General features: G+C 40.2%; 2 protein-coding genes across 7 annotated transcripts in view; both read right to left on the bottom strand.

Moving 5' to 3' along the window:
- The window catches only part of myot (myotilin), a 28,406-nt gene extending 18,536 nt beyond the window's left edge, over positions 1-9,870 (bottom strand). The window contains exons 1-2 of one of the 2 annotated variants that reach the window (XM_071398203.1): positions 9,707-9,870; positions 26-229 (exon numbers count right to left, since the gene is read on the bottom strand). The gene's annotated coding sequence lies outside the window, so the exon portion shown is untranslated. The remainder of the gene's footprint in view (positions 1-25; positions 230-9,706) is intronic. The other variant, XM_071398202.1, reaches the window with a different exon arrangement.
- A 700-nt stretch (positions 9,871-10,570) lies between these two features.
- LOC139574055 (mitogen-activated protein kinase kinase kinase kinase 4-like) overlaps positions 10,571-13,874 on the bottom strand; it is a 57,140-nt gene continuing 53,836 nt past the window's right edge. For all 5 annotated transcript variants that reach the window (XM_071398192.1, XM_071398194.1, XM_071398195.1 and 2 more), the window contains 2 exons: positions 13,697-13,836; positions 10,571-13,484 (listed from right to left, as the gene is read on the bottom strand). In XM_071398192.1, the coding sequence (XP_071254293.1) occupies positions 13,401-13,484; positions 13,697-13,836 (224 nt within the window). In that variant the 3' untranslated portion in view covers positions 10,571-13,400. The remainder of the gene's footprint in view (positions 13,485-13,696; positions 13,837-13,874) is intronic.

Below are 13,874 nucleotides of genomic sequence, written 5' to 3'. Positions count from 1 at the left end.
TCCATCTGAAGCTCATGTTGCTTACCCCAGAAAGGCACTGTCCATCTCCTTTAATCTCCCAGAATCACCCTGCTGATGGATACTGGCATGAGCCTCTGACTATTTATACAGAAAGGGGATCTCATTGGCACACAGCGGGAGCTCAGCTTGTAAATCATGTGCTGTAGACTGAACCAGCTCATTCCAGGAAACCCAGAAATTCCTAGAAATATGGTACTTCAGGTTATTCCTGTGTAGTATGGATACAATCCATATATACACACACACACACACACACACACACACACACACACACACACACACACACACACACACACACACACACACACACACACACACACACACACACACACACACACACACACACACACACACACACAATTCAACAGCATTAAGGGAAGGTTCAACAACCCATCAGAGTAGCAACATGACACTTCCAAATGCTTTGCATGAAAACAACAACACATATCACTGCTTTAGAGACACACTGCTAAGAGAAAGAGGACAAGCATAACACAAGAAACACAAAATAGACTTTTTCTTTTTTCTTTTTCGTCTTCCACGCCAAGCGCTAAGACAATGAGACATTTGCTGATTGCCACAGAGAAAATGATTAACCCTCCTGTTGTGTTCGTTTCATGTTAATTAATTCTGTGTTCTTCGGTCCAAAATTACCGCCTCATTATAGCTGATTATAAATCCATAATAATACATATATTATCACCTAATGCTGTGTTAGATCTTTTTATCAACTTAAGTTCTTGTGAACATTACAGGTTTTGAACTTCTATTTCCTATTTATGGCCTGTAGGCCTCATTGACTTGAGCTCATACAACTCGTTTTTAAGTAAAAAAAGCATAATGTATGGATTATTTTGACTATAACAAATACTCAGATGAAACATATTGTGCTATTTATCATAGACTACTTTGTGTCAAAGTTTAACAAGGACACTCTCCTCCTCACGAGTGTCATGATCAAAGATATGAGTTTATTGTTTGGTCATTGCGCTGCCACAGAATGAATTGTGAGCAAGGCCTCAAAAAATCTTTATATACCAGAGGTGCGAGAAAAGTTCTATATATTATTGAAACAATGTTGCGATTGTTTGTGTGAATGCCAACAGGTGTGGTTCCCATGGGGGAAAGATTCTATTGGGGAAAGGTTCCTGTGGGGATTGCTATGGAAGCCAAGAAGGGGAGTGAGGTTTGTGTGTGTGTGTGTGTGTGTGTGCTCAAACATACATGCATGTGGGGGTCTGGGAGAGGAAGTGTGTCCATCTGATGAATGGGCATGTGCCTGAACTCAATTTTATCCACTAATTATAGTCTCACCCACTCATTTCTAATGACCGGTCATTTTTGACCGGGAAAACCACAGGTGTACAAAAGTTAAATAAAACACCCAAAATGTTATGAAAATCAGCCAAATGTAGTTTGTTTATTCAGATGCCCTGTGTGGACAAAGTCATGGAACCTTATGACAATCAGATTAAATGAATTACATTTTTCAGAGAGAAAACTTGTAAATCGGTCCAATTCGACCGGAACACAGCAGGAGGGTTAAATTGACAATGAAAAGCAGATACATTTAGACTAACAAGAAAAGTGCTCCACCATGTCACGGTATTGTGAGGAGAATTCATGGAACCCTGCTTCCTTAGGTAATCCCAACATTCCAGAGAGATGTGTGAGGATCGACGCTGGAGACAGGAAGCAGGTGCAGGGAGAACATTTAATAAATAACGGACATGAAACAGGACAGGAATAGCATCTGGACAGGGGACAAAATAACGACATCAATGCTGACACCAGGAACAAACAGGGGAGCAGACAGTTATAGATGGGGCAATCAACAAAGGGAAGGAGTCCAGGTGAGTACAATGAGCGCTGCTGTGCGTAATGATGGTGTCAGGTGTGCGTTATGAAGGGCAGCCTGGAGCCCTCGAGCGCCAGAGAGGGAGAGCGGGAGCTGGCGTGACAAGATGGGGTTGTTCGTGTGATTTAAGTGACATATGACCCTTAAAACAGAGGCTCCATTTAACGATACTGGACCTCTCGATACGATCGAGTGAGGAGGGAAACCCACCCTGTCACCAGGGAGATCTGCTTCTTCCCACCCAGTCTGATCAGATGATTCATCTCCTCAACGTATCAGATACGTGAAATCTAACTGTAGTGGAAAATTTGAGAAGGTGGTACTCGCAACTAGCGACTTGCAGGCGCTGAGGCCCAGCATGAAGACTCAATACATTATTTAGATGGCTGGCCATATATTTGCATCTCACAGGAGAGAGCCACACCATATCTGTGGCAATCTTGGGGACGAAACGTTCCCACGGATGTCCTGCGGTTACTGGACTGATGAAACTTGAATCAGCTAAATGACTGTTACTGTAAATTATATTGCCATGTTTGGATTGTTTTAGGAGTTCACAAAAAGCTAAGAATTTTGATATGTTCTATTGTACTGTAAGTGCTATGGATTTATTGTTACAGAGAAACTGTGTTACAGAGATCTGTGTTACTCAGTTTGTCGGACTGCAGATGGTTCAAAGAGGAGCGACACAGGGGTGCAGTTCTATCATTTAAATTCATTGGATTAGATTACAATCTGGGTGTGTTTTCCTACTTATTGTTTTAACTAGCAAAGTGCAAAGAAAGTTGAATTCAGGTTGGGCATGAGTTTAAGCTTGAATTTGGTTAAAAGGAGAGTGAATTTGTTCATACTTCTGAGAACTTGTTAGCAAGCTCCTGTGTGTGTCACACACGTTAAGTCCTATTTAGTTGATAGTCATTTACTCTGTCTTATTCTGTAATGTATAATGTATTTCATGTACACTGTAATTGTTTGAGTGTTGTAAAACACTCATTATTTTGTAACTAATAAATCATATTAGTTGAATTTACAGAGTAATTCTGTGACTGACTATATGTTCATAATTTAGTAGGTCTATTGGTGAATATAATTTACATTACACATAGTACAGTGCATTTGAAAAGTATTCAGACCCCTTCAATTTTCCACATTTTGTTACATTACAGCCTTATTCTAAAATAAATAAATAATTTTGAAAGTCCCTCATCAATCTACACACAATACCCCATAATGTCAAAGTGAAAACAGGTTTAATTTTTGCAAATTGAGCTCAGGTGCATCCTGTTTCCATTGATCATCCTTGAGACGTTTCTACAACTTGATTGAAGTCCAACTGTGATAAATTCAATTGATTGGACATGATTTGGAAAGGCACCCATCTATATAAGGTCACACTGTTGATAGAGCATGTCAGAGCAAAAAAACAAGCCATGAGGTCGAAGGAATTGTCCGTAGAGCTCCGAGACAGGATTGTGTCGAGGCACAGATCTGGAGAAGGGTGCCGAAACATTTCTGCAGCATTGAAGGTCCCCAAGAACACAGTGGCCTCCATCATTCTTAAATGGAAGAAGTTTGGAACCGCCAAGACTTTTCCGAGAGCTGGCCGCCCGGCCAAACTGAGCGAGAAGGGCCTTGGTCAGGGAGGTGAAGAACCCAATGGTCACTCTGAGAGAGCTCCAGAGGTCCTCTGTGGAGATGGGAGAACCTTCCAGAACCTTCCAGAAGCATCCCGGAGTCGCATCTTCACTGTTGACGTTGAGACTGGTGTTTTGCGGGTACTATTTAATGATGCTGCCAGTTGAGGACTTGTGAGGTGTTTGTTTCTCAAACTAGACACTCTAATCTACTTGTCCTCTAATCCACTCAGTTGTGCCTCCCACTCCTCTTTCTATTCTGGTTAGAGACAGTTTGCGCTGTTCTGTGAAGGGAGTAGTAGTACATAGCGTTGTACGAGATCTTCAGTTTCTTGGCAATTTCTCGCATGGAATAGCCTTAATTTCTCAGAACAAGAATAGACTCACCACGCTGCACCTTGGTCCATTCCATATGACGATCGTGACAGAACTACCCACCACAAACAGACCAAGTGGCGTGGCCGGGAGGAGCAGACAGAGTGGACATGGGAAGACATTCTGGAAGGAAAGGGATCCTGGATGTGGGAGGAGATTCTGGCTGGAAAGGATCGCCTGCCGTGGAACCAGGTGGAAGCAGCGAGGAAGGCGGAAGCAGCTAGTAAAGGGGCCCAGCGTTACACAGGGTCACGGCGACGGTCCCCAGTCCGGGGGCCTGCAGAGAGGGTCCCCAGTCTGGGGTCGGCGACGAGGGTCCCCGCACCAGAGGTGCCACCAAAGTGGGGGGAGCCAGAGGTGGAGCGGGGTCTGCGTCCCGCACCGGAGCCGCCACCGAGGTAGATACCCACCCGGACCCTCCCCTATAGTGTCAGGTTTGCAGCCAGAGTCCGCACCTTTGGGGGTGGGGGGGGGGGGGGGGGGGGGGTACTGTCACGCCCTGGCCGTAGAGATCTTTTTATTCTCTATGTTTGGTTGGTCAGGGTGTGACTCGGGTGGGAAACTCTATGTTCTGTGTTTCTATGTTTTGGCCGGGTATGGTTCTCAATCAGGAACAGCTGTCTATCGTTGTCTCTGATTGGGAATCATACTTAGGCAGCATTTTTTCTCTTTGTATTTTGTGGGTAGTTGTCTTTGTTAGTGGTCTGTATAGCCCTAGTAAGCTTCACGTTCGTTTTTGTTGTTTCTTGTTTTGTTGGCGACATTTATAATAAAGAAAAATGTACGCTCACCACGCTGCACCTTGGTCCATTCCATATGACGATCGTGACACTGACGAGTTTCAGAAGAAAGTACTTTGTTTCTGGGCCTGTAATCGAACCCACAAATGCGGATGCTCCAGATACTCAACTAGTCTAAAGAAGGCCAGTTTTATTGCTTCTTTAATCAGCACAACAGTTTCCACATAATTGCAAAAGGGTTTATCTAATGATCAATTAGCCTTTTAAAATGATAAACTTGGATTAGCTAACATAACGTGCCATTGGAACACAGGCGCGATGGTTGCTGATAATGGGCGTGTACGCATATGTAGATATTCCATAAACAATCTGCCATTTCCAGCTACAATAGTAATTTACAAAATTAACAATGTCTGCACTGTATTTCTGATAAATTTGATGTTATTTTAATGGACCAAAAAATAGCTTTTCTTTCAAAAACAAGGACATTTCTAAGTGACCCCAAATTTTTGAACGGTAGTGCACATATTCGAACATTTCTAAAAACCTGTTTTTGCTTTGGCATTATCAATCAATCAATCAAATGTATTTATGAAGCCTTTTTTACATCAGCCGATGTCACAAAGTGCTATGCAGAAACCCAGCCTAAAACCACAAACAGCAAGCAATGCAGATGTACGTAGAAGCACGGTGGCTAGGAAAAACTCCCTAGAAAGGCAGGAACCTAGGAAAAAACCTTGAGAGGAACCAGGCTCTGAGGGGTGGCCAGCCCTCTTCTGGCTGTGGGGTATTTTGTGTAGATTGATGAGGAAAAAAACAATTGAATCCATTTTAGAATAAGGCTGTAACGTAGGGTCTGAATACTTTCTGAATGCACTGTATATGCTTGGGTTCCACCTTGGCATCCCTGGTGTACTTGACTCAATAAATTACTGCAAGAACATTGGTCGCCAGGATTAGCTGTTTGTATCTCTTAATAATTGCATAACGGTGCAAGATAGACACATGTTCATTATAGTCATATTAAGAGGCTTGCTACCTTGACTAGATCCTCCAGAGACGTACAGGGCCTGTTGCATTTATTCACATAATGATTAAGTCATATGTATGAATGTAGTTAATTATTATATTCAACATAATTTTAATTCAACTACATAACAAGAGGGCTTGTTTGAGACATGCACATGACACTATGCATTGCTTTCACCCAGCAGGCCAGCATGATATTCTCAGTGTGCCCTGCAGGAGATCCAGTGACTGGGCCTCTACCACCTTTCAGCGCCCACCCTAAGCCTGGAGGACTGGCTAGCTACTAGTTAGAGTAGAGCTTCTGGACGAGAGGAAACCCGAGCTAAGCCACAATCTAATTTTGTTTTTCGCCTTCTGTGCGTTGGATTTAGAAACACATGGCGTAAGATAAATCTTCCCCCACTGGCCTGGCCTGGAATGTCCACTGGAGCCAAAGTGCGGTCCCAAATCGACAGTGGGTTTAATTCACATATTCACCCTGGTCATCCCCTCGCTTGCTCAGCTCGCATTGTCCTCTTAAACAACACATCCATTCCAAAACACATTCCATATCCTCATCATAGGAAACAACAACCCCACTTTTTATAAAAAGGAGGGAATATATATATGGTAGCTCATTCCCGCATACCCTGTATGGGGGGGGCTTCCATAAATATAAGAAGGGAATATAAGAGTAAATGCAAAGAAGGGAACATGAAAATACAGGCCTCTAATTCACACCTACCTCTACACATTCCCAGAGAGGCACGACATCTGACATCTGACAGCTTTGGAGTGTTTAGAGGCATAAACAAGGCCAGTCTCAATACCCATGCATGTCCTCTGAAACTACAGGCACAAGCAATGAGCGTCTCTTTGCTAAGGTCTTATTTCAGCTTTATACAGTATAATTAACATTAAGCCACTTTCAAATCATGTGTAGAAAATTGGGTAACACTTTACTTCACACCCAGCGTCATAACACGTTATGACACGGTCATAACCATGTCATAATATGTTAGAACAGCTGACATAACTTGTCATAACGTGTCATAGTGTGGTCATAACACTGTCATGAGCCATATATTTACACCTGTTGTGACATATATTGCGTTATTTTATGGCTGGTTATGACACCTACACAAGAGTGTAAAAACCTATATTTAAAATGTGCTTTTTCCCTGTCAAGAAGTTTCCTTTCCTTCTAAAGTTGGTTTCTTAAATCCTTTGTTGTTGTTGTAATGAATTCTTTATGGTCATGTATTTAAAAAAATAAATATATATAACTTGTAGATGTATGTAGATGTATGACACTGTCATGAAGCATTATGACCATCATGTGTCACTTTACTTGGACTAATAAAATACACTTTACGACACTGTCAAGAAGCAATTATGACCATCAATACCATATAAGCCAGATAGGCCTCTCTCGTACATGCCCTTATGATAGTCGTCAGTCAAAAATAGGGTGTCTTGTCCTCCTATAGGGTGTCTTGTCCTCCTCCTATGCTCCTACATTCATTCCAGTCATCAGCAACAGATCATTGGGGTAGGTGCATGTCTGACATCAATGTGTGCGCAATTACAATGATAAATGAATATCGTCAATTTCAGAAAGTGTTATATAACATAAACATACTGTTTTCAAGTAGGCTATGGTGTAATGGAATGTTTTGCCTTGTGTGGTAGGTTTTGTGGGTTTTGACACTCTTATGTAGGTGTCATAACCAGCCATAAAATAACGCAATATATGTCACAACAGGTGTAAATATATGTGTCATGACAGTGTTATGACCATATTATGACAGGTTTTGACAAGTTGTGTCAGCTGTTATGACATATTATGGCATGGTTATGACCGTGTCATAACGTGTTATGACGCTGGGTGTCAAGTAAAGTGTTACCAAAAATTGTTATTAGGCCTGCCAAACTGAACAGACAGTTTTGGAAGGAGGAACATACTATAATCTCCCACTGTAGTCGGGTCATTGCTACAATGTGGTGCATTTTGGACCTTGTAACTTTTGGTCAAGCTCAGACACAGAGAAAAAAAGTGTGTGTTCATTTTCCAACCTGTTCAGAACCTGTTCAGAGCACCACCTAACAGGGTGGAATGTCTAACAGAGTGGACATTTTGAGCCTAAATTAGCCATAACTCTGTGAGTGAGCAAGATTGAGCTAGCATAATGGTGAACACTTGAACAGGATTTTAACTTCTCTATCAAACATATTTTAACATTTCAATAAAATAAAAATGTCTCTATAATTTAGCCTAAGAGGGTGGACAAATAGATAAAACTGAGTGTTTGTATTTATTTAGCTTTGCACCATTGTTTTCCAACCAAAGAAATCATGACACTTCCTGAATGTGGTGCCATTGTAGGAAGGGGTTGTTTTCTTAAATGGAGAATAACAACAAACTAACAGGGTGGAAAGTGATATCAGGGACACACAGACAATCTGAAATAAAAGAATAATAAATACAATAATCATGAAAAAATAAGTTATTGATGAGAGAGAATTTAACGAGGACAATTTATTTATTTTTTTACAAATATTTGAATATTTTATGGCTTATATTTATCGTGGAATTTGATGAATAGGATCATTCCAAAATGCCTACATCCACTGAAAAAAAAGTGTTTAAAATGCTTAAATTCCCTTTCAAGATCCATATTTGAATGTTTTTAAGATAAAGGACACCTGACCTTATATTTAAAGCCTTTCGAAATGTTACACTAAAGTGATATTTCCTGAGGACAGTTAAGGCACCGCATTGTAGGAATGACCCTGTATCCATCAGTCTGCCACCATAGGAGCCTTCTGTTTGTACTGCAGCTGCCTCTAATACCGACACATATCATTGTCCAGTCATGGATACATTCCATCCCAACCATCACAACACAACTCAGTAATGATACCGCAGCTTATGTCCAGCAGGAGCCTATGTACTGGGCAGGATGCTGGAATCTTATTAAGGTAGTTATTTAGAGGGATCATCGGACAGGGTAGTGATCCAGGCTTTAACACACTGATATGGTCATGTCGAGCCCATATTCCAATTAACTAAAGCGAGGTCAAAATACCAGATAACACCTGGTGAGAATAAACATGTTCAGAATGCCAGTTAGTGACCCACGTCCACAGTAATGCAATTGTTCATCAACCAAACTGAACGACTTCAAAACCGCAAATCTCAAAGTAGAATGACTGGAGGGGACGTCTCCCATAAATAAGTCAGCAAATTTTGTCATGTGACATTCTGGTGTTTCTCTTGTTGAAAAGATATCAAAAGATTTGCAAGTCATCAGACTCCTGACATGTTTAGGTTGCACAAGGCCACTGAGAATCTAGTAAAGTTTGTACATACAACCAACTGCTACTACTGATATTGTGAAACACTCGTAGGCTATAATTGAATATTTGTTTACTGACTTGGTTCTAATCATCAAGCCATTGCACAAGTCAACAATTCCAACAGGTCTCGGAAATGTCTACAGGTGGACCAATTTAGAGCGAGGAGCACATGATCTCCGGCCAATCAGAGCTCTCAGTTTGCAGAGTGCATTGCAGAAGCATGTTTGGCCTGGCCAAGCCCCCCACACCCCCCACCCCATCCTGGCCCCTTCCATCATCCCCACTGCACTCTGGAATGCCAAGCTGGCTCACCCCGCTGCACACTATATAATTGACACACTTTTGCAGTTCCAAAGTTAATTCCCAGCAAATGCAACACATTTTTCATTTGCCAGCTTATACGGTTTGATCACAAGTAAAACAGTTAATTCATTCAAATTTGACATGACTACCAGGCTAAGATTTCATGTTTGATTGATACAGTAGATAAACATGCAAATGTACCTTCCATTTAAAGTTGGTAAGAGATAGATAGCTTTACAGCTTTATGTATAGTCAACAGTTGAACACAAACCAGAACATATTTTGAGTAAGGATCCGGTGACATAAACCAGATGATCCTAAGCTGTGCCAACACCTGACCCCTAGACCACGCAACTAATGGTTCCTCTGGGGAAAATAAAAAGCCCCACACCATGCAGAGACCTTACCAGTGGACCGCTGTGCAGCTACTAGTCCAATGGGTGATGACTGTACTGTGTGAGACAGGCAGGGACATACAGACAAACGGTTCTCTCTGCTCCTGTCCCTGGTACACTCTCTTCCCTGCTCACCAAGGGGGCGCAGAGGGTCCTTCTCTGAGCACCACTCAACTGTCATCTACAGGGGTGGTATCCAGACGGGAGGGGGGTGGGTGGGTGGTGGTGGGGGGTGTCAGGGGGAGTGCTAGGTGGGGGGAGGCAGCCATGGCAGTGGCTGGGACTGAGAGCCACCAGCTCCACTATAGCAGCGTCTGACTGAGCCTGAGGAGAGAGTTGGTTGAGGAAGTGAGCTAGGGCCCGTCTCAGGTTACCTCCCTTCCATCTGACACAGCTGACTCCACAGTTAACCAGAGAACTAAACACTCTGACCCGCAAATATAGACCAGCCCCTAGCTAGCATGCTGCCCAAACACTGTGACTGCTTCAGCAGATACAGGAATACTGTAAGCATGTGGAAATTAAATGGAAGTCTTGAATCATCATGTGCAGGTGGAATGCATCATATGTAAGAAATAGCTTGTGTGGAAGTCCCTATTACTATGTTGCCAGTCAGACTTGGTTCCGGGTGAAGATGGAACCCATGTTTCCTGTTTCAGCTCCCAGCTCGATCACTGATTGGCACAGGTGTTGTGTGACATTAATAACTTGGGAGCGTTAAAAGGTCGGTCCACTGAAACAATCTCTTCCGTACTCTAGTTGCTGTTCTTAAAGTATAACCATAAGAATGACATAGTTCTAGACTACCTCCAAATGTATAGTTTTGGTAAGTTGATATTGTTCCAATGTTATTCAAATAACCACTGAACATCACAATAATTTGTCTACATCTTTTATTGTTCAACAGTTTTTTTTTTATATAATAACACCTCAATTAGTGTTACTAATTAATTTCACGGGTTGAGTATACAGTACATGCTGTAAAATGATAAGAAAGTTCCAGTGCAAAAATAAAGCAAAAGTAAGACAAAAGAAAGGACAAAATAAAATACAAATGATATTGCAATACAATTTCAAAAACAAAATGGAAAAATAACAGGTAAGGAAACAATATATTTTGTGGATATTTATCAATATAAAGTGGTCAACTTTATTCAAATTGTTTTGGGACACTATATATATATATATATATTGAAGGGGAAAAATGGATCAAGACTGATTGGTCTACCAGTCTATTCAGTAAAATCTCATATAACCATCAACTACACTCAACATCAAAAACCTTTCGGAATTCTTTCTCCATCTTACTCAAATTCCCGAGAACAAAAACTCAATTTGCTCTGCATCATATAAAGCAGAGAGGAATCTTCACAGCTACACGACACACACCTGACACAAACCATCATCAACCTCCTCAATCCTTCCTACAGCACACACCTCTCAATAGGTTTAGCAAACCCATGATTTCATACAAGAGCACTTCCGGAAATATGGGGGTGGATAGGAGGGGAAATGACACAGTGAGTGCTATGACTCACAATCCCCAACTGCAATATAACTGTCAGTTGATAAACTATTATTTAACTCAGTAACATGTCTGATATCACAACTTTTGCTTAAAATCCGTTTTTTATAGAAATAATTACCAACTGTTTACAAATGGACAATATAGTGACTCACTGTCACAAGTTCTACTTAGGCATAAGAAAACAGGAAAAGCTTGTTCAAATGTAAGTTCAGGATAAAAAGTTTAAATGGTTTAAATCTACCTATTCAATCTCTTATTTGAAATTGACAAATTATAACATTTGCATCATACATGCCAAATGAATGAGATATCAACTGAGTGCTCTGTTACTATTTTCAAAAATACTTCATTAAAACCGATCTATTAATAAAAACATTTAGTCAAAACTCAATTTGATTGATTCCTTACCACTTTGCCTTGACTACAAATCTCAGTCAGAATGTAAGTTTAAAAAAAAAATCTGCGAATTAGACCAATGACAATGAAAGCATTAGTTCATGGAAACTTCATGGAAATCATTATAGGGTAAATATACGTTCAAATAATTGCTATGTGAAACTGAGTACCTAACTGGCTATTCCTTCTAACCTAAATATATTGTCAGTTGAATACACCTCATGAGTCACATAAAAATATGAGATGCTTTTTGGTAACAACAAAATAAAAACATCATATCAAACTGTCCCTTGAAAAAGTTCCTTTTCAGTTCAAAATATGCATACAGAACCAGCTGCAGTATTTCTATCATGAAGATAAAGTAACTATAATTGTCCAAACTGGATTTGAAATGAAAATGTTGAGCTCCATTTGGTGGCAAAAAAAGCAAAACAAAATAAAACTGGAAAAAAATACAATTGATTTGAGTTTACATTTCACATTTGTGGTACAGATCAATTATTTCAATGTCCTTTAACAACTTTTTTTTTTTTTTTTTTACAAAAGAGTATATATTTTATAATTTAAAGAGTTAAAAGCCTATTGCTGTTATTACATCATTTTTAGATCATGACATATTAAATAGAAGATTTAGCTTGATCTAAATCAGATGCAATCTCTATTTAATGTGACGCTATCAAATTTTGTAAATAAAGGACTTCAAAAGGACTTCAAATGTAGTACACATGACAATAAAGCATTTTACATTGAACATTTACAAAAGTGGTCATAGTGCAAAGGGCTAGATCATTTGCAAATCCATTAACCTGTACATAGAGATGACCAGTGGATATAAAATATCTATAAAACAGTGCAAATAATATGTACATCCACTTACGTACAAAAATACCTATATAGCACAAGGTCAACATCATGATCCTTTTCTTATTCCTCTTAAAAACGACTTAATGCAAAACATGATCTGTTTTATATCAAGAGATGCAACAGGGTATATAATGCCTATTTGGTCATCTAAATTACGACTAGAAAGTGGAGACCGTAAAACTAAGTATACACCATTGGAATTGCAAGGGCCGTAAATTGACTTCATAGTGAGAAATAAGGACAAGCAATTTGCAGTATCAGTGTCTACATTTAAAAACGATTACTTAGCCCACTAATCTCTGTAGTCTTTCTAATGCACTCTTCATTATTAAGGGACTTATGTTTTGTCACTCCCTTTAGAGTAAGAACATTTGACTTTAATTTCCTGAAGTGCAACTTGACTGTGCAACTTTAAAAGCACATAATACCTGCAAATAATACTGGATGGTAAATAGGATGTAACACCAACAATGGCACTTGCTAATAATACAATGATGAATATACCAACAATCACTTAATAAAAAACGTTTTGATGCATTCTGGATATAAACAAAGAAGCAATTGTGCTTTTCAGTCCATGTGATATTGAGATCAATATGAATTCAAATGTAGGTTGCCAATGTATTTCAAAACATAAAGAAGAAGCCCTGTGTATGGCTATTAAGGCGCAATATTCACTTCTTAAGTACTAGAGCTAGAGACTTGAAATAACCAGCATAAAACCAATGTATTGGCCTTAGCCACAAAAATAATAAATTAATGCTAATTGCTAATGGTGTATCCTCATATGCATGGGGTTTTGTAGCTGTATTACTAAAAGTGTAACTTCAGTTTTTAAGAGGACTGTATCTGAGCATAATTCATGTTGTTTCTGAGATGATCCCTGTATGAATGTTTGTTGCTTTCAGGCCCCAGAGCTCACCAGTTGAACAGAGAGTTTTGGCCCAGTGTCATGAAGTAGATCTGGCTGCTGCCACCTGACTGCACTGAGGCAAAGAACACCTTCACACAGAAAATAGATGAAGCAGTTAAACACTTACAACTTCCAGTATAATATTCAACACCTACAATACTATGAACATACAGTAGGCTAGGACATTTTTTCTGTATCTAGCCAAGGCCCTATGTAAGCCCTAAAAGTAATATGGGGGGAGTAGGGTGTCATGTGAGCTTTGCCCAAGGTATGTTTTGGTGATATTGGGATGTTGTCTTACCTTGTCATTCCTCTCACACAGGAATTTGAGTTTCTGGGCCTTCTTGTGCATGAAGACTCCCTCAAGGTTGCCTGTGTTAGCTGACCTCAGCTCGATGGCTTTGTCTCCCCAGCCCATCACCTGGTTGGACTGCAAGTAGGCTGTGGAGACACACACACCATCACAGACTTAGATTGAG

Source organism: Salvelinus alpinus, chromosome 4, assembly GCF_045679555.1.
Source record: "Salvelinus alpinus chromosome 4, SLU_Salpinus.1, whole genome shotgun sequence".
Taxonomy (NCBI): Eukaryota; Metazoa; Chordata; class Actinopteri; order Salmoniformes; family Salmonidae; genus Salvelinus; species Salvelinus alpinus.
The sequence above is the reverse complement of the archived record's forward strand: the minus strand, read 5'-3'. Positions and strand labels throughout refer to the sequence as shown.